This window comes from Apteryx rowi, unplaced genomic scaffold (assembly GCF_003343035.1).
Source record: "Apteryx rowi isolate R43461 unplaced genomic scaffold, aptRow1 scaffold_241, whole genome shotgun sequence".
In the NCBI taxonomy this organism is placed as follows: domain Eukaryota; kingdom Metazoa; phylum Chordata; class Aves; order Apterygiformes; family Apterygidae; genus Apteryx; species Apteryx rowi.
Window position 1 is genome coordinate 1,022,799 of NW_020448764.1, and position 27,881 is coordinate 1,050,679.

Here is a 27,881-nt window from a genome sequence, read left to right on the forward strand (position 1 = left end):
TGATTGCAAACATGCCTCCTGCCTGGGGAGGAAGCCAGGGCAGACTGAGTGTGGCTGGTGCTGTGCACTTGTCCCTCCTGCTCCACATGGACCTCCTGCAGCTGAGGAGATGAAAGTCCAGGGAATTATGGTGGTGGCTCCAGAGAGGCTGTGTGCTTAGTGCATGGTAATGCTGCTTTAAATAGTTGCATAAGCAGAGTTCTTGTTACTCTACTTCAGTAATGTGTGTGTGGGGGGGAGGAGGGGTTGTTTGTTTGAGGAGGTGATAGGTCTGTGTGATGTGAAGAATGCTCTTGGAGTACTGGTTCACAAAGCAGTTTTTACAGCTGGTTGGGTTGTAATTACTCTGAAGATTAACAGAGTTTTCAGCAGTGTATTAGACGTATTAGACTGGGTGAAGAACTGGTTCTGGTCTCTCTTTTTGCTTCAGAACTGTCTTGTAAGCTTATTTTGGTTTTTGGAGTACATTGGGAGTAGTTCTTCAATCTGTGCATAGTTGCTTAATCTGGGCAAGTCACTTTCCAGACCATTTTCTTTTTTGTTTTCTGTCTCTAAAATGTAGTCTTCATTCATGCTTTTCCTTCTGATGAAAACTGATGTCAGCAAAAGGTATTGGAGTAGCTGGTATCCATCCATAGACAGTATGAAATACCACTGAAGCCTGATACAACTCTRCATTCTTTCTTTTTGTGCACCACAAGTCTGCCTAAAGTCTTACAGGTCTGTAGTAAGAAGTAATTCTCAGTCTTAATTACTGTATATCATGGCTTCCCAAAGCTATTTCTAGTGCATAATCCTATACTGAATGCTTTTAAATCTTTTTGTATCACTGAAACTTTTGAACGAAAGTATGGTCAGATAAAACATGCTTCCTGCTATAGATGGGGGGGAGTTTCTTTGGAAATGGGGATGTGCGGAAATTAAAGGTGGCTGCTGGGCGTAACATGGTCAGCATATGAGCTGTAGGACAGATGTTCCTCTACTGTAATAAGGTTCAATGTAGGAAAACTTCTATTTCCCAGTGTATTTAAAAATCCTTTAGAGTTTAAAGTTTAGTTAATAAACCTTGTTCATACATTATGCCCAGCAATTGCTACACTAAATTTTTCACTTGCTTGTTGATAGAATTTCCTGTCTACACTTGTCGAAATGCTGCTTGTCTTCAAAGAGCTGACTTGGCTAATAAGAAACATAGTGTTCTGGCTTTTAGCTGCTTTTCTGAAGAAAAGGAACATATGCTTTCTGATTAGGGGTTAAATGCAAATTCTCCTTGGGTGAATCAAGGTTTGACTTTAAGTGAAACCTAAAAAATAAAGCTTGCAACATGTAGTTTAATAATTTATGGAGTTAGTCTTGACTTTTGGTCAAATGTCTTTGTTACTTAAATAGCTTTGCTGCCAAATAAATATATCAGTGCTGTAGAGAGGACCTAGATAAGTTTTTGAGGGGGTTTTAATGCAAAAATGCCAACCCTTGATGAAGTCTTAGAGAGCGTTGGAGAATTTGACAGGTTCCAAAAGCAAACCTTTTTTGTCCTGTGCTTGCTCTCTGCTGCCTTCACCCCTGTTTATGTGGGTGTTGTCTTTTTGGGGTTCATCCCTGAACATCGCTGCTTCAGTCCTGGCGTGGCTGAGCTGAGCCATAGATGTGGCTGGGGCCTGGAAGAGGAGCTGCGCTACACCGTTCCTGAGTGGGGGCAACACAGCACCTCTTTTGCTAGCCACTGCAGGCGCTATGACGTTGACTGGAACACGACCGGCCTCAGCTGCACTGACCCCATCGCTGCCTTCCTGGGGCATGGTAACAGCAGTGCTGTCCCCCTCACCAGCTGCCGGGATGGCTGGGTCTACGAGTCTTCGGGGTCGTCTCTTGTGACGGAGGTAAAAACAAATGCCTGCCTTCCCTTTTCCCTTTATCACTGAAGAGTTGAAGGATGTGGAAGACATCTGAAATAGCCTTTTATATATTTTTATTTTTATATATGTTTTATATTTTAGATATTTTATATCTATGTAAAATATAGATGTGTTAATTTTAAATGTATATAATATACACATATGCTTACCTAGAGGCGGGGATCATCTCCTGCTGTCAAATTATGCAGAAAGCCATGTAAAATATTTCCACTGTCATCTTGCTGTGCACAGAAGCTTTTACCTTCGGCTGTGAAGCAAAAAGTATTTCAGCAAATAAATCACTATGTAGATAAAGCCTAGTTTTGAATAAAGCTCTAGTCACATGCAAAATCCTATTGGTGGAAGTGTGTAAACATCCCTCAGTGTGTGCTCGATATCAAGAACTTGTAACACTCCAAACAAAACCAGCTGACTTGTGTGCAGGTGGATTCCAGAACCACGCAGTCTCTCTGGGACCTGGGCCTGAACTTCTGCTTCTGTGGGTTTAAGTTTTAAAGTTTGATTCAAATATGATTAAATGATTAGGGGTGAGGGAGAAGTAATCACCTCCCACAGTTAAGCAGCTTATTTTAGGAATAAATTGCRGAAAAGCCAATGCCTGTTTTTGTTCTAAGATCACACACCAATATTTGCAAATGGTATATAAGCTATTTGAAGTACTTCAGGATTTTAAGTACCTTTAGCTATCTAAAGAAATCAGTATATTGGATGATGAATGATTTCATCATAAACTTAGTGCAAAGAAAAACTGACTTCAGGCACCTCTAAAAAAAATTTAATAGAACTTGCTAAAATAAATGTAAAAGCAGTTAAATTCAAGGTTCTAGTGATTTCAGTGTTTGTAGTTTTGTAAGTTTGAGACTTAATAGAGGGTTATTTAAGGAAATGAGGGGGGGAAGTCAATGAAAACAGGTGTACTGTATGTGTATTTCTTCCCATAAAGTATGGACTATGTGATATTAAGGTGAGGAAATAAACCACCAAATTGTGTTAGGCAGTCCTTAATGAACACCTCACAAACGGAGGGTGACACAAGGCTGCTACAAGCCACCACTGCAACAGACACCTTTCACTCAAAAAGACTTGAGCAAATGCTGTGGCTCCAGAGGGCTTGACTGGATCTCTTGGGATTGTCTGAAATAGCCAAAAATGTGCACAGAAGTGTGCAGTGCTGCTTCTGTCAGTGATCCTGTGAAGTAAACGATCTGAGGATCTGGCATTACACCATGCTGGCTATAAAGGAGCAAAGGCTTTGTTAGACTACAACTGCGGGAATCTACACAAGCTGGAAGTTTTTCCAGTGTGTTTTGTGTTGGGCTGTGACTGTTTCCATTAAGGCTGTCAGGCTCTTGTGTATTGTCCCTTGCTTTGGCAAGGAAGCAGGGCAAAGGATAGCACAGAATAAAGCATGTGGCTTTGCTCCAAGGAAAAATTTGCACATGAAATAATATCCTCACAGGGCTGATGCTGTTTTTACATGGATCAAAGACACATAGTTTTAAATAAACCCAGCTTATCAGTGGGACAGAAAGGGATTCTCAGTCACTTGAGGATGGCTTTTTAAAGTAACTTATCCTCCAGTAACTCTTTTACTTATTTTCTCAAGTAAGGAATGAGGACTAAGGTCGGATGGCAAATATCTGTAGCAAAGCTTGGCCGTGGCTGTGAAATGCCCCGTCTCCAGACAAGTTAAGCTGTAGGATTTTTCTCTGCTTCCAAACCCCTCCTGAGCCCATTCAGCTCAGCAGAAGATGCACAGTAACTCATCCCATACTCCTTCAGTGAGGCATTACCGGTGCTTCACAGAAAGCATGACAAATCAGGCATATCTGGAATACCTTTTGGGAATATACCATCCTGAATCCAAAGCAATTTGCAGGAGCTACTGTGGCATACAAGGAGATGAGGCAACTAGAACTGCTTAGAAACATTAACCACCAGCCCCCCTCCAAAAAAATGTTTAGAAAGCCTAGGATGATTAACTGAGTTWGAACAAAGCATAATGTGCATTATGGTCCTAATTTTGGCAAGCAAATAACAGTTATGTTCTTTCCAGTAATAAAGATGAAACGTGAATGGAAATAGCAGGGAATTGCTCAAAGGCTTGATCCTATTTTTAATGTTGGACACTTAATTAAATCAATAGGGGTCCTGGATGTTGATTAAAATGAGTGTCAACCCAGAAACATGTTTAAGTCCCTAACTGAAGCTAAGGAGACTTGCAAGTGTGAACTAGTTCCTGATTTCACTGTTTTGCTTCTAACTGTGGTTGCTTCTTTAGTTTAACCTGGTGTGCGAGGACTCCTGGAAGCTGGATCTCTTTCAGTCGTCTGTGAATGCTGGGTTTTTTATTGGCTCTGTAAACATTGGCTACATAGCAGACAGGTATGTGTGGGATGACAGTAAAACCACCTGACCTCCTTTATCAGTGTTCAGCAGCTAAGCTTAAGTAAAGGCAGAGAAAAGTTGTGCAATTGATATCTCTGTTCTTTTCAAAATAAGGCAAATCACCTAGATATTAACTCATAGTATTAGAAATGAGCACTCTAACTCTCATTCTTGAGTGAACAAATCATACCTGATAGTTTACATAGGTGCCGATCTTTCCTGCTCTGCAAGTCCTGCAAAACTCACGTTTTCTGCAAGGTGTTTCAGGACCATATATGCAAAACTCAACAGTCCCATATGAAAATATTGGGGTAGTTGATAGAAGCCAGGAAATTCTGATTTGTAGCTTTCACTCAAACAGTCGTGCTCTATTCTGCTATGTCTTGGAAACATTTGGCTTCCCTTTGAGAAACTTTTACTTGTTAAGAAGTAATACACACATAGATTGCCAAATAGATACAACAGCAGTGCTGGTTTGGAAATCACTGTGTGCCCTGGCATCTTAGCACCTAGTTCAGAACCAGCAGATAAAGTCCTCCCTTGGAGGATCTGYAGTGGGACACATGCTATACTTCTGGCTTGCCACATGGCAAGTGCGTGGGCGGTGAGAAAACACTCAAACTTGTCCAGGCAGTTTGGTTTAAAAATAAACATATACCAATATTTGAAGACCCTTTTCTCCCTTGCTTCTCTCCTATCTAGAGACTGTTAGTACTGCAGGTTCTGTTCTCCAGTYGTGAAGTACAGCCCACTCAGGGCAGGATCCATACATATTTTTCAGGATTAAGTTTCTTGTATATAAATTTGTTGTCCCTGGTCCCCACAGGTATATCAGAGCCATAATATTAATCTGTACATATTTTTCACTCTGTGTTAAAAAAATTAATAAGCTGCCTGTTCTGGAATTTGGAGATAACAGCCACAAGCATATGTAAATATGGGCCTATTGTTCAGCTGCTGCTGGGGAAAATTTTCTTCCTTCAAGCAGCCTTGAAAGCCTTTATGGAATTGCAGAGCAGTTGCCGCAGTAATTTTTCAAGGAATTGAAAAGTCAGCGAGTAATGGGCTAGCAATAGAAGTTGGCATGTGTCTGTGCCTTGCATTACAAAATTTTTGGATTTTTTTTTTGATGATGCACAGCTCTCTGATTTAAAACATCTGTGTCTTCCTTATTGGTGTTTTGTCTTACATGTATTATCTTCCAACCCAGGTTTGGGCGTAAATTTTGCCTCTTAACTACAATACTTGCAAATGCTATTTGTGGAATTCTTCTGGTCTTTGTGCCCACCTACCTGTGGATATTGATCTTCCGTTTCCTGCAAGGACTGGTCAGCAAGGGCTGCTGGACCACAGGCTACATCCTGGGTGAGTTCAGACCTTTTCCCTGTATTGGCTACAGAAGACAAGGAAAAAGCTATTTTTWAAAAAAAAAAGCCTCATAGCTTTTTGAAATCATTTATACAAGCTGATCTTGAGGAATATTCTCCCTCTTTGGCTTACTGGTATTTTTTTTTAAACACTTGTTTTTCCCAAACCATAGTAGCCTTCAAAGATCAAACAAGTGATGGTAAATTAAGGCTGCTACCTAAGGGTAGGCTGTCCCCTGCGGTGCAGCTCTCCCCTTGCCAGACCTGAGCCCCTCTCCCACCCATTGGGGTGCTGGCTGGGGAAGGAGGCAGACCCTAGTGCAGCCTGCAGCTGCCTGGTGCCGACTTTCTAAACAAGTTACAGCTGAGATGATGAGGACAAAGGAGGCCATTAAAGAAACATGCAGAGAATAGGGAAAATTGAAGGCATTTTTATGCTATAAAGAGCAATAAAGGGCAAACAGAGGCTTTACAAGCTAAAAATAACTGAAGAACAGTATGTTCTTGCTGAGAAAAAGACAAGCTGTTTGAGTATACTGGTGTTGTGCACTTGTTTGAGTAAAGGCCAAACCCAGGGTTTTCAAAGCAATGGGAAGAGGCTGGCTGTTGTGGTGTTTCTCCCAGTGCTGCGCTGATCACATCTGGCTGCAAAGCACAACTGCATGGCAGCAAGGCACAGGCACGTCAGCAGGAGCAACAGCCCACGAGGCAGGGATGCCTGCGCTAGTCACCACCGGAGCCAACCTGAGCTGGCATGCCACTACCACGTGCCCATCCCGAGGGCAGTATTGCACCAGTACAATCTCAAGCTAAGATTAATTTTGTAGCTAATGAGCAGTGCTCTGCTGTGCCAAGGCAGAGTTGGGGGCCAGCTTGGAACTTAGGCCCCAATTCTGGGGTTTGGCAGAGCCACCGGGGGCTTCTCTCTTGCGGACTTCAGCCTTCTAGCAATAAATGAACAAGTAATCAACAGAGCAGTGAATAAAGTATTTCAAATGCTGCTCAATTCAGTGTTACCTGGGTTAGCAAGGTAGGTGGCTCTACGGAATAGCTCTGAGTGAGGTGGCCCACCCTACTCCATTCAGTTAACTGTGATGGTGGCAAAAATGTAAATAGGAACACTTTAAACTACTGTTAATTAAACTACTGTTAATTCTTGCTAATGCAGTTATCCAGATGTTTGAGATAAAAAGTTAAATAAAAACATCTAGCCCACAGCCAGGCCATTCTCTGCCAAGATGGGATTGTTCCTTCCTGTGCATGCTCTAGATGCTTATTTAGCCTCTTAGATCTTTTTTTGGCACTGATGAAACTTTCATCGCCACTTCTGGAGGACTTCATGCCATTTTTATAGTATAAAATTCATTTCAGGACAATGATTTGTCCTACCGTATTTTCCTCGAATGCACTTTATTACTTCTGGGTTCTCCTTGAAACTTGCTTATGAGAAAAGTCGCRTGGAATCAGACCCAAAGCCAGTTTAAACTTGTATCCTTTCCCTAAAGGTGGTCAATACTGAATGCCTAGGGAAGGATATAAGGACAGAGCAACCTTATTATCATACTCTCTTGGGACACTTATCTGATTTTCAACTGTTTTTGGCTCAGAGTCTTTCTGAGCCAGAGATGTCTTTTGTTTCTACTAGTCATTTGCCAAAACAATATTAGCTAATCTGTAATTCTACACGAAGCAGTTCCTTGAATAAGGAAATAATTATTGCTAAATAATTGCATTTTGTTCTTTTTCTACTCTTTGCTTTTTTGAAATGAGACACAACTGGATGCAAAATTTCACGTGTTATGCTCATGTTACAGAATAATTACTATCTCTTAGTTCTGTGTCAATAACACTTAACCTGTGAGGCCTATCCCATGATGTGATGTTTGCAAACGGCAAATTAGTCATGAAACCATCCTGTCTGGGAAGCTGTAAGTCCCATTTTGCGATACAAACATTTCTTGTGTGTTGGGAGTGAGATGCAGACTGAAAAGGTACACTTAAAAAAAATTCTGCTTTGTTATCAGGTTGGAGGCGTTATGTAGGGTAGTGTTAGATTTTTACAATAAAATCCATCTGTGCATTTTGAGGAAGTGTTTGATTTATTCAGTGTTTTCCATGGTAGAAGATAACAACTGAATGCTTTAGATCAGCTTAGAACTAAAGTGCTCTTCTCTCTTACTAAGTTTCGGTGATAGAAAAGCAAACCACCTTCCTGTACAAGCATTGGGGGATTTCTTTCCCCCTCCCCCCCCTCCCCTTTTCTGAGATTTTATGCCGAGAAGTCCAGAATTTCTAAGAAGCTTTCTTCAGGGTATTAATGTAACATTTGTTTTCCAGAGTCCCCACAGAGAAACTTACTCCTGCACTGAGCTGTCATCGCTGAAGTATCATTCATCTGTCTCTATGCATTTTTAGTCACAGAAGTTGTTGGTCCAAGATATAGGAGAACAGTGGGGATTCTCTATCAGGCAGCCTTCTCGGTTGGACTCCTTGTGTTTGATGCCATTGCTTATGCAATTCCTCACTGGAGATGGCTGCAGCTCACTGTTACTCTGCCAAGCTGCTTCTTCTTGCTCTACTACTGGTAAACATGCTTTTGTTGTGTCTCCATGCAAGACCAAAAAAGCAACCTCTTTTGGTCCCTGAGACTCAAGAAATTGAGGGAAATTTTGCACTGCTTTTTAGACACTTATGCCTGTTAATGCAAAGAGGCGAAAAACAGTAATAAGGAGAGGAAAATAGGGCCCCTCAACAAATGACACTGTTGCATCTGAGCCTGTATGCCACATCCAACTTCTGCTTTAAAGGAAAGACTAGTTTTAAAATCGCTGAAGAATGGCTTAATTTATTATCTTCACTAAACGTTTTATAAAGGAAAAGAAATGTCTGACATAATTTAGTGGATCCTGTGTTGAAAAGATGGTTATTGAAACATTGCTGAATACTTACATAATTGTGACAGGTTATTTACACATCCTTTCAAGAAAAACCTGCAGGTCTTTGGTCCAACCAAAAGAAGGTGCATGGGCTCACCTTTATTTTGGGTTCTCGCTTATCTTTTTGATTAATATTTTTCAGCTTTTGAATGCTTTGGGTATGAGACATGGTTTAGCTGAACCAAGAGGATAGGAATAATAGAAGGGGATTTGTTCTCTTCCTTTTTCAATTTTTGTGAATACTTTTTCTTGACCTGTGATAGTGCATCTGGAAAATGGTTCCTTAAGCGGAGCCAGTTTGTGGTGGACAGGCTAAATAAATTATAACATTGCTCTCACTCAAAGACCTTCCGGATATATCTTTAATAAGCTCCTCTTTGACTAAAGCCACTACGATAATTGCTCCTTTTTTCCACTGCAACAGTGGAATAAGCTCAGGGTGGGGGGGAGGAGAGAGGAAAAAACTGTGTCTATTCAACAAAAGTACTGTCCTCGCAGTCTCCAAACACAGGAGCACTGCATGGGCATTAGCTTTTGGTATAATAGCATCCCCTTGCTTGCATTGTAGGTGCCTCCCGGAGTCTCCCAGGTGGCTGATATCTCAAGGGAAAAATGACAAAGCTATGAAAATTGTTAGTGATATGGCCAAAAAAAATCAGAAGATGCCTTCCCATCTTGAGGTGAGCTTGGAGTTTGCTTATAGATGTAAGCAAGCATTACAATAATCCCTTTTTTTAATTCCTTCCAGCAGAAGCTTACTGTTTCTGCCTCCTAGTCAGAGAGGTAGTAATCTCTATCACAGCGACAAGGATGGTGAGAAAGAACGACCGTCTTAAGACTGGCTAAGCAAAAAAACTAGTTTTGTTTTCCCCTGCAGAAATAAGTTAGAACATATCTGTTTGAAAGTAGGGAACAGCAAAAAGCCTTAGTGAGGGAATTCTGCTGCAGTCCTGGCCTGCCGCCCCTATTGTGTGGGTAGGAGCAGATCAGTGTCTTCAGGGGCCATCATATGCACTGAAGAGCTGTAGCATGCAAACTTGTCACCAGCTGCTTTTCCAAGGAGAGTGGAAGTCTCTCAGCTCCAGTGAATGTTGTTCTGGCTTTTCTGCAGGATATTAAATTTGAAGAGGAAGATGGTGGAAAGCAGACCCCTTCACTCATTGACCTTGTTAGGACACCACAGATGAGGAAAAATACATTCATTTTGATGTACAATTGGTAAAAAGACAATGTTCAGATTTCTTTTTGGTTTAAAAAAAAAGTTTAAATCTCCAGCCTTGTTTTAGATTTTGTTTCAAGAGCTGAATATGCAGAAGGCCTCTGGTAGAGGAGGGATTTAATCTTGTCTCAAGGAACTGCTGACCCATTACACTGGAGTGTGGCATCCTCCTGGCTGGGAAGCTCGCATTAATTTCAATAGCTTTGCTTTTATTGAAATGTGTGAAACCAACAGAGATGTCTGTTCTGAACCAAAAAAGAGTTTAATCTGGAAAAAAAGCATGAAAAGTACTAACTTTTTCTTCCTCACTGAAGAGACTTTCTGCATTTCAGAGCAGTTTCCAAATCAAAGTAAGTTAGGCACTGCAGATGCACAGTGATCATGCTGTGCCTAGAAAAGTGCTGTCCCCCACCCAGCAAGCAGGGGGCACTCCAGAAGCACAGAAATATTTTGGTGGTGTAAGAGGTGCCAGTCTGTAAATTACTCCAGGAATGAATGCGGTGGGCTCTAACGTAGCTTGTACTAGTGCAGGCTCAGTTACATCAGCCTCTGCCTGCAGCATCATGATTCCCACTGCAGATCTTGACTGCCCATCCTGTTCTACAGGCTCCCAGGTTTCATGTACAAACACTGTTATGGCAGAAGTTGGCTCTGCTGGTGGGTTTTTGTTTTTTGTTTTTGGGGGGGTTTTTTTGCTCTGGTTATGCACTCTCCAGCAGGAAGCAGGCCTCCGTTCCCTGAGTAACGAAGCTGTAACGGTCTCCTCTGCCTAGGTTCACGAGCTCCGTCCTCTACCAGGGGCTCATCATGCACATGGGAATAGCCGGTGGGAACATGCATCTGGATTTTCTCTATTCTGCTCTTTTTGAGTTCCCAGCTGCCTTCATCATCATCATCACCATTGACCGCATTGGGCGACGCTACCCGTGGGCTGCGTCGAATCTGGTGGCTGGAGCAGCCTGTCTTGTTACTGCTCTGATCCCAGAGGGTGAGTCATCGTAGGCCGCCGTAGTTTCCCCACCCTAATGTTGCTTCTTGGGAGCAATGCTAGTCTATCTCCTCACACTGCCGAAGTGAAACGAGGTCAATTTGTAGCGCTTCTAATAAAAAATCTGAAAGCATTTAGGTCCTCTATGCTGCTTTGGGAACTTCCCCTACCCGCAGCTCATGTGGTGCCAACTGTTTGCATTTCCTGGTTCATACAAGCAAAATATAGCCTTTTAAAAAGAATCAAGAAATATGGGATTGGTTCATTAACTGATTCCTGCTAAATCATTGGGATATATGTAAATATTTTGAATGTGCTTTCTTTGCAGACATACATTGGCTAAAAGTGATCGCTGCTTGCGTTGGGCGAATGGGAATCACGATGGCTTTTGAAATGGTTTGCTTTGTGAACACTGAACTGTATCCAACATATATCAGGTAGGTGCACCTTCTCCCAGCCAGCCATTTGGCCTGGAAACAAATTGTTTCAGCCAATCTATATGGTATATTTTATGCTAAATTATAACTAATTAAATCCTCAAGTGCTTCAGAACTACACAGGTATTGCTGAACATGTGGGTGGAGCATGAGGAAAATGCTTTAAAATGCAGGTTAATGAAGAAATCAAATATATTTTAAGGCAGGTGAAAACTGATGTGACAATTAAAGAGAAAAGTGGAGACAACCAACTGGATGAGGGATCTCAGATCCCACGTATTTGGATTTGAGTCTCATTTGAACCAAAGTAACCTTTAAATGGATCTATCCAGTATCAGTGCTGCTATGGAGAATGTGCATTAGCAAAACCCAAGCCCTTGACCTGAGGTCTGGTTTTCTCCACTGACTGTAAGTGGGCTGCAGGGTGACCAGTTCAGAAGTAGATATGTGCACTGCAGCTATCCAAAGCTTTAGAGATGTTAACTCTTCAAAATTTCCTAATTTTTCCCAGTGATTGTAGTGTGATCGTAGTGAAAGACAACTAGATCATATGCTATTGTTTGCAGGATAGGTGTCTGTGCTGACCAGATGAATCTCTTACCTCCTTTCTTCACTAGAAAGGAACTGATTATATGTGAAGTTGCACAAAATATGAAGTTACGAGGCTCTCAAACTCGTTTCTTTATCCAAAATGAATGCAGTACAAGACAGTTTGAAGTTTTATTTATGGTTCCAGTACTGTGTATAGCAACAGGAGGATCTTTGGACACCCCTTGCACTAACAAGGTGTACTGAAGCTGAAGTTTTTACATTTTTACTAAATCTGTTTGGAGATTCTACTTAGACTCTCTGGGACTGATTCTCTATCTTTAACCTTGGGAATCTGCTCACACCTTTTCATGTGAAAATACAGGTAAACTCTACTGTTCCTCTTTCCTAAGACTTTTATTCTTGCACTACGTAGGTCTGAATTTCTGAATCTGCCTACCAGCTGGGAAAATTAGGGCTTTTCTGCAGAGCTATAGGCTGTGCTCTGTACAAGGTCAGAGCTGGTTCCTTTCCATCTGCAGTACTCTTTCACACTAACGTAATCCCTTTGCTGTTGAACCAGGAACCTTGGGGTAATGGTCTGCTCTGCCTTGTGTGATGTTGGTGGAATTGTCGCCCCCTTCGTTGTCTACAGACTGGTGGAAGTGTGGCAGGAGCTGCCACTGATAGTCTTCAGTAAGTGCCGCCTTGCCTCCTTGCAGGCTGCTCCTGGGGTACAGCAATGGGCCCAAGTTATAAAGGGAGGAAAACTGCTGAGACAGTTGCTCCAAATTCAGTAGGAGCATATTCCCCTTTATAGAAGCCATAACCTTCAGTTTATAGTAACTTGGAACTTGTTTATGCATTCATATCTCCTTTGCTGTTAATATTGTTCCTTGTATTTTTAAAGAAAGCTAGAGATGAATATGGATTTGACAAATGGCAAAGAGCTGAGAAACATTCTGACATTTTGATCAGATTAATATTTGTGATGGATTTAAGTCTGATGAATTACTGCTCTTCTGTGAATTACATTGTCTCAGTCCTGGAACAAAAAAACTAGTTTCACATAATTCCTTTCTTATTTAATGATACGTTAAGCCACAAGTCTGGCTGCTATACTTTAGCTTTTCCAACAGTCTATGTGTTAACTGGCTATTCTCCACCTGTTTGGAATGAGACTGGTAAATAAATGCAAGGTAAGTGTTTGTCTAGCTGCCTGAACTTTTAGGTCAGGGTCTGCAAAACTTCTCTAAATCTTCAGATAAGCACACAGTACACTATTTATAGAAAAATGTCTTGAATGGCAATATGCAATTTTTAACTGAGGGCACATTTATGAGGGTGCATAGTAGACTTAAAACATATAGAAACCAGAAAAGCGTGTGCAAAGTGGGTGACAAAATTGTCAGTGGAGAGTTAATTACATTGTATAGGAGTTAACACACTGAATGTATTTTCTAGATATTGTTACATAACAGAAAATTCAAATCCATTTTCTGGCATACATTCAGGCTAAAAAGGATTCTTTTTACTCCTGTCTTTCTAGTCTGAGAGACCCTAGTTCAGTGCATACCTCACAATTGTACTTTGCTTGTTGCTGTCTCCACACGACTGTCACATCCTCTGGAGATGGCCTGGAAGTCTTGCATATAAAGTCTTGATGTGCCCGTGTTGTCTGAAGAACAAAATAAAATCCCACTTATGAGTGCTTTGTGCAAGGCAGCAGAAAGATGGTGTATATGCTGCAAAGTGGTATATGCTAACAAAGTCTGTGCATCTGTTTGATTTGAAGCTGTTCTTGGTTTAATTGCTGGTGGATTGGTGTTGCTTCTGCCTGAAACTAAAGGAAGAGTTTTGCCCGAGACAGTTGAAGATGTTGAAAACTTGCACAGGTGGGTCAGGGTGATGAGCTCTCACTGGCCTGCTATTATGCTTATATTATGCCATACATAAAGAATGATAAAGGGGGGTAACCCAGCCAAGCAACCCCCCCCAAGTGCTTGCTAATAAAATTGCCCTGTACTTTGTGATGTTTCCTGCAGTCTACTTTTCAGGCACTTAAAGCAAAATGACTTGTGACCAAGCCATGCTATAAGTGATAGGATACAATGATGGCCCTTTGCCCTTGCATTTCAGTTCTAACAAATATTCAGACTATAGCTATGTCAAATTCTTGATATCTTGAGTGCATCCATCTCTARTTTCAGGTGCTTTTCCTTCATAATACTTAAAGGGGAACAGAGGTGGCCATTTTATTCTGCAAATGCCAATGTGCTACTTTGAATACCTCCTCTTGTTAATGCTGAGATGCAAGATGTTGCCTCAAACACCAGCAGGACTTGAAACATGTATTTAAAAAAAAAAAAAGCCCTAGGTTTTATTAGAGCATAAGCTAGAAGATGGTAACCTATGACACAAAGGAACTGTAAACTGAAGAGGCTGGTGAGGAAATCTCTCCCACTCGCAGTATCTTTGAAGGTGTCTCCTATTATTGATTCATCAGCTCCCTGTGGGCTGCCAGGCTGCAGTGAGCGCTGTGGGCTGCCCTGGGGAAGCCTTGTCTTCCCTCACCCCTGGCTGCCTGCTCCTTCCCAGAGCTGCCCCACCTGTGCTTGCCGTGTCCCTGCTCTCCCTCCCTGCACACTCACTGACCCCGCTCAGTGCTTGGGGAGATGGTGCTGTCTCACCCCCTGGGTTTTGCCTGCCCTGGGGTGCAGGCAGCTGCCAAGAGGCACGCATGATGTGCAGCAGCGCATGGTGACCAGGCACCACCTGCTTCATACCCAGAAATGCTGGTGGGAAGCATTCTGTATAGAGAGATGCAGAAGCACCTTCTGATGGCTGCTGTGTTGTGCTGGTTTACACCTGCCATCCACTCCTCTTTCCCTGGCACTGGTGGTGGGGTAAGTGGTGGGAAAGGCTGTTGGACACTGTCCCAGCCCCAAAATGCAGGCAGGCATAGTGCAGCCTTGGTGAAAGCTTCAGAAAAGGTGTCGTCTTTTCAGCCTCACCCGTGACAGGCAGGAGAGGTGCTCTGTGACTCAGATGTGCCTGTGGCGCATCTGTGTGCCACAAACCCTGCAGAGCCGTGGTGCAGGCACAGGCGGGCTGCCTGCAGGGCTACAGTCATTCAGCCAGGCACAGAAGCGAGTACTGCAAACACAGTGCCCACTGCTGCACCAGATGGACACGTTCGTGCAGAGTGGCGACGTTTAATTCAGTTGCTGGATCTCCACTGCTTTTATAATCTCAGTTCTGCTCTCCATTACATGGTGCATATGTCGTCTTAATAGCTTTCACCTGACATTTAGCAAAACTCATGCCCAAAGCTGCTCGGGGTAGCCCCAAGGGGCTTGCTTAGCCACCTCCTGTGCTTCCACAAAATTGCTTGTTAGCTCCCAGACTCTACTTTAAGGAATTTTGGATGCAGTTTTTCCTAGTCTTCTCCCTAAGCATCTGAAAACAAGCAGCCTAGGCCTGTACTGACCTGTGAATAACTGCACTAGCCTCTCAAACCTGCTGCAACTCTATTATAACTATAATTTGTGCTTTAAAACAAAAAACAAAATTGATTTTGTGGAACAGAAAAAGGGCAGTCTTGATACCAGCTACTCTTGTAATGAGGTAAATCACCAATATCTACTGAGGAGCCAGAGCAAACCTAGAGGCTTTGAGGATTAACTGCTCATTTTCTTTGGAGAAGAGGCCAGGACAAGYGATGAATTTGCATTTAGGTGCTCACTGAATACATTCATTCCCAATTTACTGTTCATGTCATGTTGTTCTTGCAGGCAAGGAGCTCCAAAGGAGAAACAGATCTATCTCCATGTCCAAACATCAGAAGTAGCACATGACTGAAGAATGCAGACCTCTTTCTGGGCAATATGCTTTAGAGCACTAGCATAGAAAAACAAATTTAAATAAATACACTCTCTTCTATCTTCCTTTTTTGTCCATCTATCCTTTATTTACAATGCTTGGGTTTTTCTGATGAGGTTGTCCCTATTGCTGCATAGTTTTGTCCCTCTCTGCACATTATAATATAAATATAACTTAGAGCTGGAAACCTTTTTTATACCAGCTGTGTGGGCCTGAACACAGGAGCTGCTCTTAACTTTGGGATAGTGGGGTCTGTCCCACCAGAACTTTATAAGCCTCCATGAAGTCTTTTTTTGTTCAGTCTTCCGCAAGAGTAGCATAATGTAACAGAGATTTACCTCAGTTGTGGAACAGAGATGACTACAACCCACCTACAAACTTGTTACAACATGCAACAAATTCTCACAGATTTTTTACTAGCGCTTAAGTGTCATGGAGTTCACGTGTTCTTGTGCCTCTGGAGGAGCCCACGTGGGGCATTTAGCTGGCTCACAGGGATGAGCATATGGCAACCCAGAGCATGAGAAGGGATGCATAGGAGAAAGATGCATGGTCCTTCATAAGGTAATGACCATTCTCTTTCTAGTGTGTAACCACCAAATATTCTTGTCTTGTTAGTGTCATCTTCATGGTGAATAACCTACACTGTTATTGTGCATGGTACTGTTTGCTTAAATTTCCATAGCATTATAACCATGTGCGCACACAGAAGCACACAGAATTTGCTGGAAGAATAGTTTGAGATTCCTATCAGCTAAAAAGTATGGGAGCTGTCAGGGTTTATAGGTAGGTAGGGAGCTGAGGCCTGCCAGATCCTGCTCTGCTGGAGGGCTAGGATAGGGCTGGTGCAGGGCAGGGCAGTGTTTCAGTGTGTGTTTGGAGGGGACACTTCTGCTCTCCCATCGGGGCGGCTGGTGTTGGGCTGGGGCCCTGCAGGACTTCTCAGCTGGGAYTGGGCCGAGTCCCCCTCCCCAGGGAGCGTTAGGGTTAAAGTCTGGTCTGCCGGGGATGTATGTATCCAGTACCAGCTGTGCRTGTCTCCAGTGAGATAACTTTGGCCTGGGTAGTTACAGAACTAGTACTTGCTTCAAAACCCTTTAGTGTCATGCAAGTTTCTTTCCGTAAGCACCACTACTGCTGCAGCTGGAATGACAGAGGCAGCAGGCTCAGGTGTATCTTAGCTTCTGCGGTSACCTCTTGGTTATAATGTCATTTGCTCCTGCTGGCACCCTTGCTGAACATGAAGGCAACTGTGTTTCCTTGATTTCCTTGCTGGCCACCTCATTAATTCATGTATTTCTTCTTGGAGTTAGGAAAGTCAACAGAGCTTATCAAATCTGGTCTGGCTGCACATGGTTGCTCTTCAAACGCCAAAGCAGCCTTTGTGGCCTGGGAGCAGGGGAGGAGGAAGGGAGGCTGTGGATCTCCACTCATCTGGGCTATGCAATGAGCTGCCTGACATCCTGCCTTAGATAAAATGGTGATTTGCCAGCTTCCCTTCTCCTCAATAACAGCTGAAGCTCATCTCCTCCTGCGGCTGCAACAATAGCACTGGGGCTTGACCAGCTCAGTGGTGTGACAGACTGGTGCTGGCAGCCCTGGTGCTGTGGGTCAGGGACTGGTCTGGGCAAGCTGGGAAGCACCTGAACAGGGCTGTGTCCAGGTTAATGAATAGCAGACTGGCTTTTTATGAAGACTCATCCTTTTAAGAAGACCCTGCCTCTAGCCCAGCCAATTAAAATCACGGTGTAAGGATTGTGCCTGAAAAAAAATACGAAAATCTCCATGTTTCAGGGTACCTTCTAGCCTCCAGTAACTGGGTTTTGGAAAAGTTTGCTCTTTGTTTTGTAATTGTCAGATGTAAAGGTTCTTGTCTTCTCCCTAGCGTCTCCCCCCAGCCCAGCTGCAGATGTCGTCCAGGGCAACAATTTCTAAGTGCTGTTTCTGTCCTTGGTTATTGCTGTCAGCACCAACATGCCAGCATAGCTATTATTTGGCRACTCTGTTCCTAGTTTTATCCTGTTAAATAAGACCACAGACTTGACAGAGTATCAGAGACTCATCAAAGTTTAGTGTCTGCAAAGTATGATCTTAACATGATCATTTTGTCAAGGTGCTCTTGTGTGTATGTGCCTGTGGCAGGGTATTGGCAGAAAATCGCATCCTACAAAGCTTCTATGGTTTCCAACTCCCCTTTTATTGTGTGATCAAAATGTTTATGTACAAGATTTTACTTGCAACTTGTTCAAGTCCTATTCCTACTGTATGGCACTGCATGACCCTGCATTCAGGAAATCTTTTTAATATAAATAAATCAGACCTTTTCCCAGAACTGGGACTGGTCAGGAGACACACTCAAAGCCACAGATTGTACTGTGCATGCACAAGCTGATGAATATAATGTGAATCATATAAGTGGTTGCCAGGGGTTATGGAGAGGACCCTTGAAGCTCCAAAAGCCCTACAGCAGCGATTTTCCAACACGTCATTGATGGAGAACTGCTTAGAAAGCCAGATCCTTTTGCGGCTCATCTTCCCCTTCAGCCCTTACCCTTTACAGCTATTTTGGAGTTTGGCCATACAAAAAGCCAAAAACACGGCATTAGGAAAACAGTTGGGCACAAACACAAGCATGAATTTTCTTTGATGAAAAGGGTACTGTGTCCTGTTATTGTTCATGCTGCTGTCAGTTGGTGTCCGGGATGGGGCTCCCCCCCAGGTCACTGATCCCTAACTCTGTCATAGCTGCAAACAACCCCCCCACAGCTTGAGATTCTGCTGCCTTCAACTCCTCTTTGCCTTCCTTTCCATTTTCCAGCTTTTCTAATATCCACATGTTTACTTGCAGTAAAATTAAAGGATGCCAAAGCTTAAAAGCCAGTCTGGGCTTGGAAGTGTTTATTTTTTGTGCTTAGTTCTCTGAAAGAGAAAGAATTAAAGTAGGAGAAATAAAGAGAGGCTTCTGGATGCCCAAGGCTCCCAAAGTGGGTGACTGGCAGCAGCAATGCTCACTGCTTGAAGACAGACACTGCCCTGTGAAGTCCCAGAGGTCCATAGACACCTGGCAATACACTGATGGGGGCAAAGATTTTAAGGAGAGTAGGGGRAATTGTGACAGTAAATCCATTACTATCTACATGCTTGCTTTCATGCAAAATCATGTGTAGCATGGAGGGGGTGACTTGGGAACCCAAATGCACTCCTGCTCACTACAGAAAAGTGAGTGAGCAGCTCACAGAGATTTTTAGGTTTATGACAAGATGAAGAAAGTGTTTTTCCATGAAGTTCGTGCTCATGCTGTAACAGTCGTTGCTGCCAGATACTCTGGGGCACCAGAAGTATGAATGTGTTCAGGAGAAAGAAAGTAGAAGAAAACAGAAAAATTCATGGAAGGACAGTCCATGAGGGACTGTGAAACAGAAATACAAAATGATGACCTTTGCTACAGAAACTGTCTAAGCTGCTGGCAGCTGGAGAGTAAACTGGGGAAAAGATCACTGTAAATTTGTCTTGCTCTTGTATTCTCTCCCTAAGCACTGCTTTGGGGCTAGGTGGGGTGTGGGCTGGGCTTGCTAAGGCTGTTTTGTGGGTCTCTTTATGTCTCACTACACCAATAAAGGAAGATTCAGGGGAAAACTGGTCCTTATTTGGGTAAACTTCTGAAGTCAGAACATGGAAATAAATCGTTTTTTCTTTGCTTCTTTCTTGCCTGAGGAAGGAATAAGGAAAAGATGGATGATGCGCCCAATGGCTAATAGCATGACCCACTAAATAATCCATGTGATTAAATAATAAAAAACTTGGTTTAATGGATATCTTATCACTGGCAATTTTTCAAATGACACCAGGTTATTTTAAAGAACAGCAGAAAAAGAAGGAATCTGGAGAATTTCTGTGGCCTTGTTGCAGCTACACCCCCATCTGAAAATCATACCAGTGATTTCCTAATGTAGAAACCTGTTACGCTAAGTGGTTTCCAAAGTAACATCTGGGTGTGTATTTGCATGTATGGACTTCTGAACTTTTCCTAGAAACAACCTCCTCATGTTCAGCCCTGCACCACATTAGCATCCCTTCTGGCCAGACCCTTCCTGCAGAGCCCCAGACTGTACAGGAGCAAAAGAATGATGGGGCTCAGGGTTCTATGGACCCATGCCAGCCCTGTAGGGGATTTAGTGTCTCCACTGCCCATTTGGACTTAGAGGGACCTCTTTTAACTGGTCCATTTCCAACTTGTTCCTCTCCCATTCCTGCTCCAACTTTTTCTCCTAATCCTATTTCCATCCTGTTCTGCTCCCCTCCCCGCTTCCAGTCTTCTAATCTAATAGCTTTTTGACTCCTGCTTCTGAATTACCTACCACAGCCTTCTTAGTTGGGTAGCACACCCACCTCGCCTCCAGTTCATTGTCCGGAGCCCTTCAAGCATCCCCCTGTACTCATGCTTTCTGTTCCCGCCAAGCAGCAGGAACATGTGAAATGCCCTACAGGCTCAGTGCCAGGGCTCTCCTAGCTGCGACCGTCTGTCTGGCAGCGGCCCTTAGAGGCAGCGCTGGGACCAGCCACCTGCCCTGAACCACCTCCCTTGTAATCACAAGGACTGGATTAGGCATGCCAGTGGGCAGAGTCCTGCCTATTCCCTTTAGTATCTGTTTATGGATCCATTATCCATGAATTTGCCAAATCCTTTCTTGAACCCACTGTTACTGCCTGCCCCCCATAGGCCTCCTGTGACTGTCCTGGAGGCCAGGGAGGCAGGTGAAAGCCCCCGACCTTAGCCTCCTCCCCTGTTCCTGCCACTGCCATCCCTCTTAATGAGCTCCTCTCCTGCCTTCTTCTTCTGACATGTTCCTTGCTCTGGCACTCTGAGGCTGCCTCCCCCTTTTTTCTCCAAATCCCTTTCCTTGATCTCAGCACAACCTTCCTCCTTCTTGCTATCTTCTGGTTCACTGTCTCAGGCTGTTTCTCCCACTCAAAATCAGCTCTTGACATCTCTCGGTGGGCCGTCTTTCTTCCATGCCAGCCTGGTGGCCATTCAGCACTCTGGAGGGATGCATGTCCTGCTTTCTATTTTGATGCTTGGAGCCAGCACAGCCTGGAGCAACTGAGGGTGATGCCTGGCACAAATGATCTCCTCAGTGCTGCTGTGTGCCTCATGCATGTGGCCCTAAAGAAACTCAGCTCCCACAATACAGCTCRTCCCTGAACAAATGGATGCTGCAAATTTTCAGGAGATTGTGTTATGCCTCTACTTGAGTAGCTTTTTATGGGAGCAGCCATGTCACCTCCTAGGGCAAATGCTACTGAAAGTCATACTCCAGTCCAAAGCATGGGAGAGCAGAGTGCTAGCAAGAAGCAGCTAGTATCATCACCCAGAGCAAAGGTAAGGCTAGGTTGTGTTACCAGCTACATGTAGAATGTTTCAGGGACCAGATGGACAACAAGCTGATCACAGGGGCATCTGGATAGCTTCTGGAGGGATGAGATTGKCTGCCTGCTTTCTTATTCTTTCTCCTCATTCTCTTTTGTCCAACCCTTTTCCCTCACACCCAATTTTTTACTAGGCCAAATGTCTTTTGGCTACACATCAGCTCCTACAAATGGGAGCAGATCCCTTGGTGCCAATGAAATTATTCCCTAACTGTGGGAATTGCTCCAGAGTATGTAAATTGTGTCAAAAAGAGAAAGCACTGAAACCACAGACCACTTTTCTGCATCRTTTTTCAAAATTTAAAAATGTGCCTCAGCCGACTTTGTCTCTATTGGATGTGAGTGTCTTTGAACACATCAACGGTCTTTTTACTTGCATAGACAAATAAGAGACAGGAGGATTAGCCTGTAAGCACTCTCAGACACGTGCATAACTCAACTGGCACCATTCACAGTTAGGCTGGGACAGGTAAATTTTAGGCAGGGAGTCATGACTGACTGGTCTGTTCCCCAGCTTTACTTTGCACAGTTATGATAGCCAGCTCAAGAGTGGCAGCAGGGTAGCAGTGGTGCCCGTGCCTGGCCAGGCACTTCGCTGATCTGGACCCYGATCCCAGCTCGCCAAAATGCCTTCCTGTCTCAACCTCCTCCTGCCCTGTCCCCGGGGACTTGCCAGCGATTGCTGGGAGTGGTCAGCTCTGGTGGCTGTCACCCTGCCCATCTGGCTCGGGTGCTGTGGGGCTGCTTCCCTCAGCCCCGTGGTGCCCTAACAGGTTGCGTGCTTTCTGCTGGAGTGCTTTCCTGCAGAAAGGCTCTRCGTTGCATGAGATTAGGAGTGCAGAAGTCACCTTCACATTGCTGGTATTGCCCTGTCTGTGGCAACTGGTCCAGCTGTGACTGGGAAGACTCAGTTAGATATGAAAGCAGTCTCTCAGGGTACATGCTGCTGTACTGAACAGCCCATAGCTGGATCAACGCTTTTCAAATTGCATGTGAAACAGACCTCCGCTCCTTCCCTCTCTGTTATTTTTGGCTCCAACATATTTGTGGATCTTCATTAGACTGTGCAGTCCAGTTCAGAGCCTGATAAAGCTACCCAAGGATGAGTTAATAACCAGCAATCTCCTATATTTACATGACTACAACAAAAACCAACAATAGATTCTAACAGATACACAATAAAGGGCTTTTAAAGGGGAGAAAGTCTGGAAAAGTTTGTCAAATACCCCCAGGGAACTTGCTGCCTTAGTGCCCAGTGCTGAGGGGCAGAGGGGCCAGGCTCAGGCGGACGCCCACTGCCTCCTGCAATACCTGCAGTGCTCTTGGCAGGTTGCCCGAGCAGCTGTTCTCCACCCTCAAAATGTGCATTTTATACACACAGGATTCCTCTGTCAGGGCAGTGCATGAGCCACAGGCTCCTTCCCCTCATTCATAGCCTTCAGTTACCCTCTTGAGGTCTCTCCCTTTTGCTCTCTTTTCACCCCAGTGCTGATGCCTTTCCGTCGCCTCCCACGTCAAGTTGCCCTGTTTCTGCCAGCGTAGCCGTGCTCTCCGGCTCTGCAGCTTTCCCCTGTCTTGGCTCCGTTTAAAAACCACCTGTTTTGTGCTCACTTTGTATGTGAGCTGTCTCTCTAACTGCTAATTAATTTTAAACTACATTTCTGCTGTTTGACAAGTGATCTTTTTCTGTTGCAAGCATTTCTGAGATGCAAACAGGGGCTCTGCTATATATGATAGCCTCAAATGAGTAAATAGAAACATCTAGAGCTTTTGGCTGAAAGCATTATTAATAGAAGATTATGCACTTACCTAAGAAATGTGGGATACAGCTCAGGATTTACAAGGCAAACAATTTTGTAGCATGGTAATGGTAATTCCCATCCTGCCCAAGTAAGCTGCGATCATTTTTAGCCAATAAAGAGCTGGAAAGACATTGCACCCATCAAGGCTGGAATACAAATCTGCTTTTTTTCAGCTCTTGACATAAAACAGCATTAAAGATTAAATTAAGGAAAGATTAATTTTACGTTCAGGTACTATTGTGGGGACAGCATATCAGCATGTTCTTGTTTCACTCAATAAGCAATTTATAATTGTCCTGTGAATCAAGCAAATAACAAAGACTTGAGACTTTGCTAGGTTCCCGTCACAGAAAGGAGAAATCAATGATCCATAGTAATTATTTCTTGGGGTAGTCCAGGGCATTAACCAAAATCTTATGCAATATGCCATTTCCTGCTTGCAATAAAAGTAAACAGAAGACAGCTGCTTTTTTTGGTAATTGAAAGCTGCTTTTTTGCAAGATACTCTGTACTTTTGTACAGTAGCCAGTAGCCTCTGATGGCCTCCAGGCTGGAACAAGTTTGTGTTGTCCCTCTCTCTTGCAGCGTGTGCTTTCACACCTGCAGACTCAGATAACTTTGCAAATAAATGACTATCTCAGCACTGCACTTACAGTCAGTCTCCTGGAAACCCTGGGGGACCACAGGGGTTGTTAATCCCAAACTGACCTTGCATGGTGGCTTCAGCTATTTCAGCTACTAGTGTACACAGAGCATTGAGCTTCTCCAACATTTAGCTAACATGGAATGCATCAAGCCCCTGACAGTGCCTTGCTGACTGATGGCTGACATTCAATCCTGGGCAGGCAGCAGCACCTTCACTGACAGTGCCCGTCCGTGGTGCCAGACGTTCACCCCCGTGCTGTCCCTCCCTGTGCCCCTATGCATGTAGCAGCACTGCTGGATACAGGGCCCCAGAGCCCAGGATTCCCACCTGAGTGCTCCCCCCGCAAAGCACAACAGGCCCTTGTATAACACCTGCAATTCCCAGTTGTTTGGACAAAATGAACTCTATCCCTTTCTTTGCCTGTGGCATTTGTCCCTTATATTTTGTGGCTCTGTCCTTGCCCCCTGCCATGAACTGACAGTTGTTTGGCATTATTATTTCTGTGGTTTCAGTGTTATTGTATTCCATAAAGAAAAAGGTTGGGAAAGATGTTTTACTCATTGGCCCTTAAGGGACACATTTCTTGGAGACCATGGCCATGGGGAGCATACTCAGCTTAATAAAAGCCAACTGTCTATTGCTGTAGTTGCCAAACATCTCACATTTATGGCAGTAGCACTGTTGATGTGTACAGGCAGAAAGCACTTACCAAGATGGCGTTTGAGTGTGTGTCCATAATTTTTTTCTTTTTAGAATCAGAAAACATGAGGATTTTTGGGTGCAAATCCTGACGTGCATTCAAATCCAAATTGTAAGCCAGACAAAAATCGCAGCCTTTTCATGGCATGCCTTGTGATCTAGCACCTGCCGCCTTGCCATCTGATTTGATGCCATTTTGAAAATTTAGTTCACCCACCTTTCTCAGACACCTCTCATTAAATGATATAAATGATGGTGGTGGCGGGTCAGTTCATTCACCAGGAGATCTGAATGACTCACTGTCTGGGAATAATGCTGTAACAAGGCAAACACCACCTGCCATTACGTTTGCCACAGCCCACAGGTAGTGACAGCCAATGCAACCCACTGTTAATATGAGGATGTAGGAGGCTGGGAACTCAACAAGAACAGAATAGAAGAAATCTGGATAAATGTTCCCAACAGCTATTCCCATGTGTATGATGAGCGCCTGGTACAAGACAGAGCTGGTGAACCTAGGCAGAGAACAGAGTGCAAATTAAGCCAGACTTTTTGGGAGAGAGTTTCTGCAAAGAACGGAAATTTGCAGCTGGTCAGGAGCAAACTAGGCTTAAATCAGTGATGACGATTTAGGGCACTGAATGAAACATCCTCTGTTTGGGTTGCAATAACCTTCCCTTACCAAGTGTACATCAGAATGAATGTGTGTTTTCTTATCTGAGGTGTCCTGAACAGATCTAGAAATGAAGGTCTGAGCTTTTCTCTGTTTTTAATCTTCAGAGTTCAGACTCTAGGAGCAAAAGCGACGGAGGGACAGGAGATTGGAGTGGCTGAGGGAGAGTGTGGTGAGATCTGCAGTGAATATTTTCCTATGGATTAATGAGAGGATCAGGTTTTCATTTGCCAGTTAAGAAACTGATGAGAAAATAACTTCTCCAAAGAGTTTTTGGAAGAGGAAACACGAGGACTTATTTAAGCAGTCCTCATGTCTGTGCAGACGTGTGTGAGGTTGTTCCATGACATGAAGCAACATCTTAACAAACAATAAATAAAGAAGCCTTGGAATTTTCAGTAATGAGGTTTGGTGGGTTTACTGATACTCCTTAAAGGAAGAATTTATCCTGTCTGCTGGATAGTTTTGCAAGCCCTTTTTCCCAAATATAATCTGTTAGGGTCCTAAGCAGCTAAAGAGAAGAAAACCTACTTGCCTTTGCTATATAAGATTGCAGTGCTTTTGGTCACCAAGCTGCCCCATACTCAGCTTGGTGACCAAAAGCACTGCAGTCCTATAAAGTATGTGGTACTGCATATTGCAGCTAGTTCCTTGCTCTTAGGTGATTCACACTAAAACCCTGGGCAGTGGGAATGAAACAACAGAAAAATGCCAGATCTGATGAGATATCATCTTTGAAACCCTATGCGTAGCACTAAGTCCAATCTCTGTAAAGAAGCTTCCACACCCAGTTACAGTCCCCTGACTGTATCTGTTGGGCTTTGCTCTGCTGGGATCTGTAACCCAGGCGTGCTTATCAGTAGCAGAGCAGGAAGAAGAAATTGGGCAGAGTGACAGCAAATTGAAGCCCCCTGCAGTGTGGAAGCACATAAGCTACAGCAGCGAGGACGAGGAGTCCCACACTAAAGGCAAGCTGGTAAACAATTCCCATGGTCCTTCAATAGTTTAAGCCAATGAATTCTGCAATTGCAAAGAGAAGTCTTAWGAGGCATGATGAAAAAGCTATATTAGCTTGGTGAGTGGGGAAAACTTAGCTCCCACCAGCTAAAACTATGTGGAGCCCCTGGGTTTAGCCAGGCTCTTGCAGCATGGTGTACATGTGGGGATTTGTGCTGTAAAGCGGGACATGGCTGAAGCATGGGCTGAGGACTTGYGTAGGAGCTGATCGGTATCATCCTTACGTGCCAGCCTGCATTGTACTTCTAGGAAATGCAGCTTGTTCTGCTTGGATGTGAATCAAGAGCAACGCAGTCACGGCCATGTGGCGGAGCTGAGGTGAGGGGCTGTTGATGTAACATGCTATGATGTAAATAATAGGAAAAATCCTGACTTTTCATCCTCCAGAGGTCAGCTGGGGACTTCACCCCTGCTGTCAAAGGTATCAGGCCCTCACTCATTAACACAGGGCAAAGATTGCTTTCTTCCTCTCACTCCTTCTACCTAAGAACTGAATTGAAAAAGAAAATAGACTACGGGCAGTAGTTTACCTCCATCACCCTCCTCCTATAAGGTTTGGGAATAGAGCTTTCCTCCCCCCCCAGTGACGTGAAACAAAACAGCAAAAAACACTTTGGCACAAAGTCTGTGAAACACAAGTGTCACCTTTTACAGAATGACTTGCTACTTTTCCTGGAAAAGTTTCATATGCTTTTTCAGTGTTTTCAGTTCTTGTCTCTGGACTTTCTCCTTAATTTTAACATGTGACCCTTCAACTATGAACACTCCCTAATTTTTAGAGCTGCCTCCTAATTGTTCCAGTTATGTGTCCAAGCTGATGAGAGCTCTCCGAGAATAAGATTTAGGCTTTATACCAAAGTCTGTAGGCCTGTAATCCCTCAGACAGACAGCTCAGAAAAGAAAACACAGTCTGGGTCACAAATATTGTCTTTTAAGCATAAAGGTGCAGTTTGGCAATCACTGCCTGCTCTTGTTGCACACAGTTTCTTAAAGACTGAATGGGACCAGCTGGGGTCAGCCCACTTCTAAACCAATGGGTTTCTGACCAGAAAATGTAATTGCAAGCAACCTTAACTCAGGATGTAATCTGTCGGACAGCCTCCCTTGCTGACCAATCCTTGTACCAGGGGAGAGATCACCATCCATGTGTAGATCAGTGCAAAGGCCGTGAGAATCCCAGAGACTGAGCTGACGAGAACAGTAATTAGCAGGCTGAATTTACAGCCAAACATGCAAAGGGGAAGAAAAAAAAAGGAAAAAGCCTTAGGGGATAACTGTGCAAAACCATAGCTGAACATCAGACTCTGCGACAGAGGCTTGTGCTGGCTGCTATTCCTTATGAGTTACCTGGGATAAAAAAATGGTTGTTTTCTTTCAGATTTGATCCCAAGTGGTTTCTCAGGTGCATGGAGGTTAAAGCTTTATTAGCAACTGAAGAGTGATCTGAAGAGTGAATTACTGATACCCAGTGATGTTTTTAAGGAACCACCCTCCCCCTCCCAAGGCACTTCTTTGGCTTTTTTTCTGTCTCATTCACTCTCTTTTGGACTGCCTTTCCACCCAGTGTGGCCCTTCTCTGGGGCACAGACCAGTGGAGACAGGCCAAGCAGGAGACATCCAAGCTGCCACAATGTTTTGTTAGAAATGCTGTTTCTGTGGCATTGCTTACAGTATGATACCAACTGCTGGTGTCTGCAGTGGCTAGGAATCAGCTGCCAGGCCCCAGAAGCAAGAGTCAACAGACAGGACAGCTTTCTTCTGAGATGTGGTCAAAAAGGAGGTAACACCTTGAGAGAGCTTCAGCACCATTTCTGAGCTCCAGTAACTCCTCCTGTGCCTGTCAGAGTTTGAAGAAGCTGGAGACTGACCCTGTCCCTCTTTTCTCTGTTTTTTTGAATAGAAGTCTGTATCTGCTCCTCCCTTCAGAGCATTTTTGATCTCAGCGCAGGCTCAGGG

At 43.9% G+C, this 27,881-nt stretch overlaps 2 protein-coding genes across 12 annotated transcripts in view; both read left to right on the plus strand.

Moving 5' to 3' along the window:
- The first annotated feature begins 726 nt into the window (after window positions 1-726).
- Window positions 727-15,726, plus strand: SLC22A2 (solute carrier family 22 member 2). 5 transcript variants are annotated; one of them, XM_026066470.1, is made up of 11 exons: window positions 733-1,880; window positions 4,198-4,301; window positions 5,515-5,669; window positions 8,087-8,255; window positions 9,176-9,287; window positions 9,719-9,825; window positions 10,600-10,814; window positions 11,143-11,251; window positions 12,363-12,475; window positions 13,575-13,674; window positions 15,574-15,726. In XM_026066470.1, the coding sequence occupies exons 1-11, from the start codon at window positions 1,464-1,466 to the stop codon at window positions 15,638-15,640; spliced, it is 1,668 nt and encodes a 555-aa protein (XP_025922255.1). In that variant the 5' UTR covers window positions 733-1,463; the 3' UTR covers window positions 15,641-15,726. The 5 variants fall into 5 exon arrangements, 3 of the variants coding, with proteins under 3 accessions (XP_025922257.1, XP_025922256.1, XP_025922255.1); XR_003253598.1 differs by lacking the exons at window positions 13,575-13,674; window positions 15,574-15,726 and adding an exon at window positions 11,988-12,164 and having other exon boundaries at window positions 728-1,880; window positions 12,363-12,454; XR_003253597.1 differs by lacking the exon at window positions 12,363-12,475 and having other exon boundaries at window positions 729-1,880.
- Window positions 15,727-25,704: 9,978 nt separating this feature from the next.
- SLC22A3 (solute carrier family 22 member 3) overlaps window positions 25,705-27,881 on the plus strand; it is a 68,923-nt gene continuing 66,746 nt past the window's right edge. Inside the window, exons 1-2 of one of the 7 annotated variants that reach the window (XM_026066444.1) lie at window positions 25,705-25,983; window positions 26,157-26,243. In XM_026066444.1, coding sequence (XP_025922229.1) covers window positions 25,922-25,983; window positions 26,157-26,243 — 149 coding nt within the window. In that variant the 5' untranslated portion in view covers window positions 25,705-25,921. Of the gene's footprint in view, window positions 26,244-27,881 lie in introns of all 7 variants that reach the window. The other 6 variants (XM_026066449.1, XM_026066446.1, XM_026066447.1 and 3 more) reach the window with 6 other exon arrangements.

Excerpts from the sequence above, each read along its gene's own strand:
- SLC22A2 (XM_026066470.1), top strand. The coding sequence starts at position 1,464 with ATGCCAACCCTTGATGAAGTCTTAGAGAGCGTTGGAGAATTTGACAGG. Across the intron at positions 10,815-11,142 it reads TACTGCTCTGATCCCAGAGG|ACATACATTGGCTAAAAGTG; the intron begins GTGAGTCATCGT and ends CTTTCTTTGCAG. Across the intron at positions 11,252-12,362 it reads CTGTATCCAACATATATCAG|GAACCTTGGGGTAATGGTCT; the intron begins GTAGGTGCACCT and ends CTGTTGAACCAG.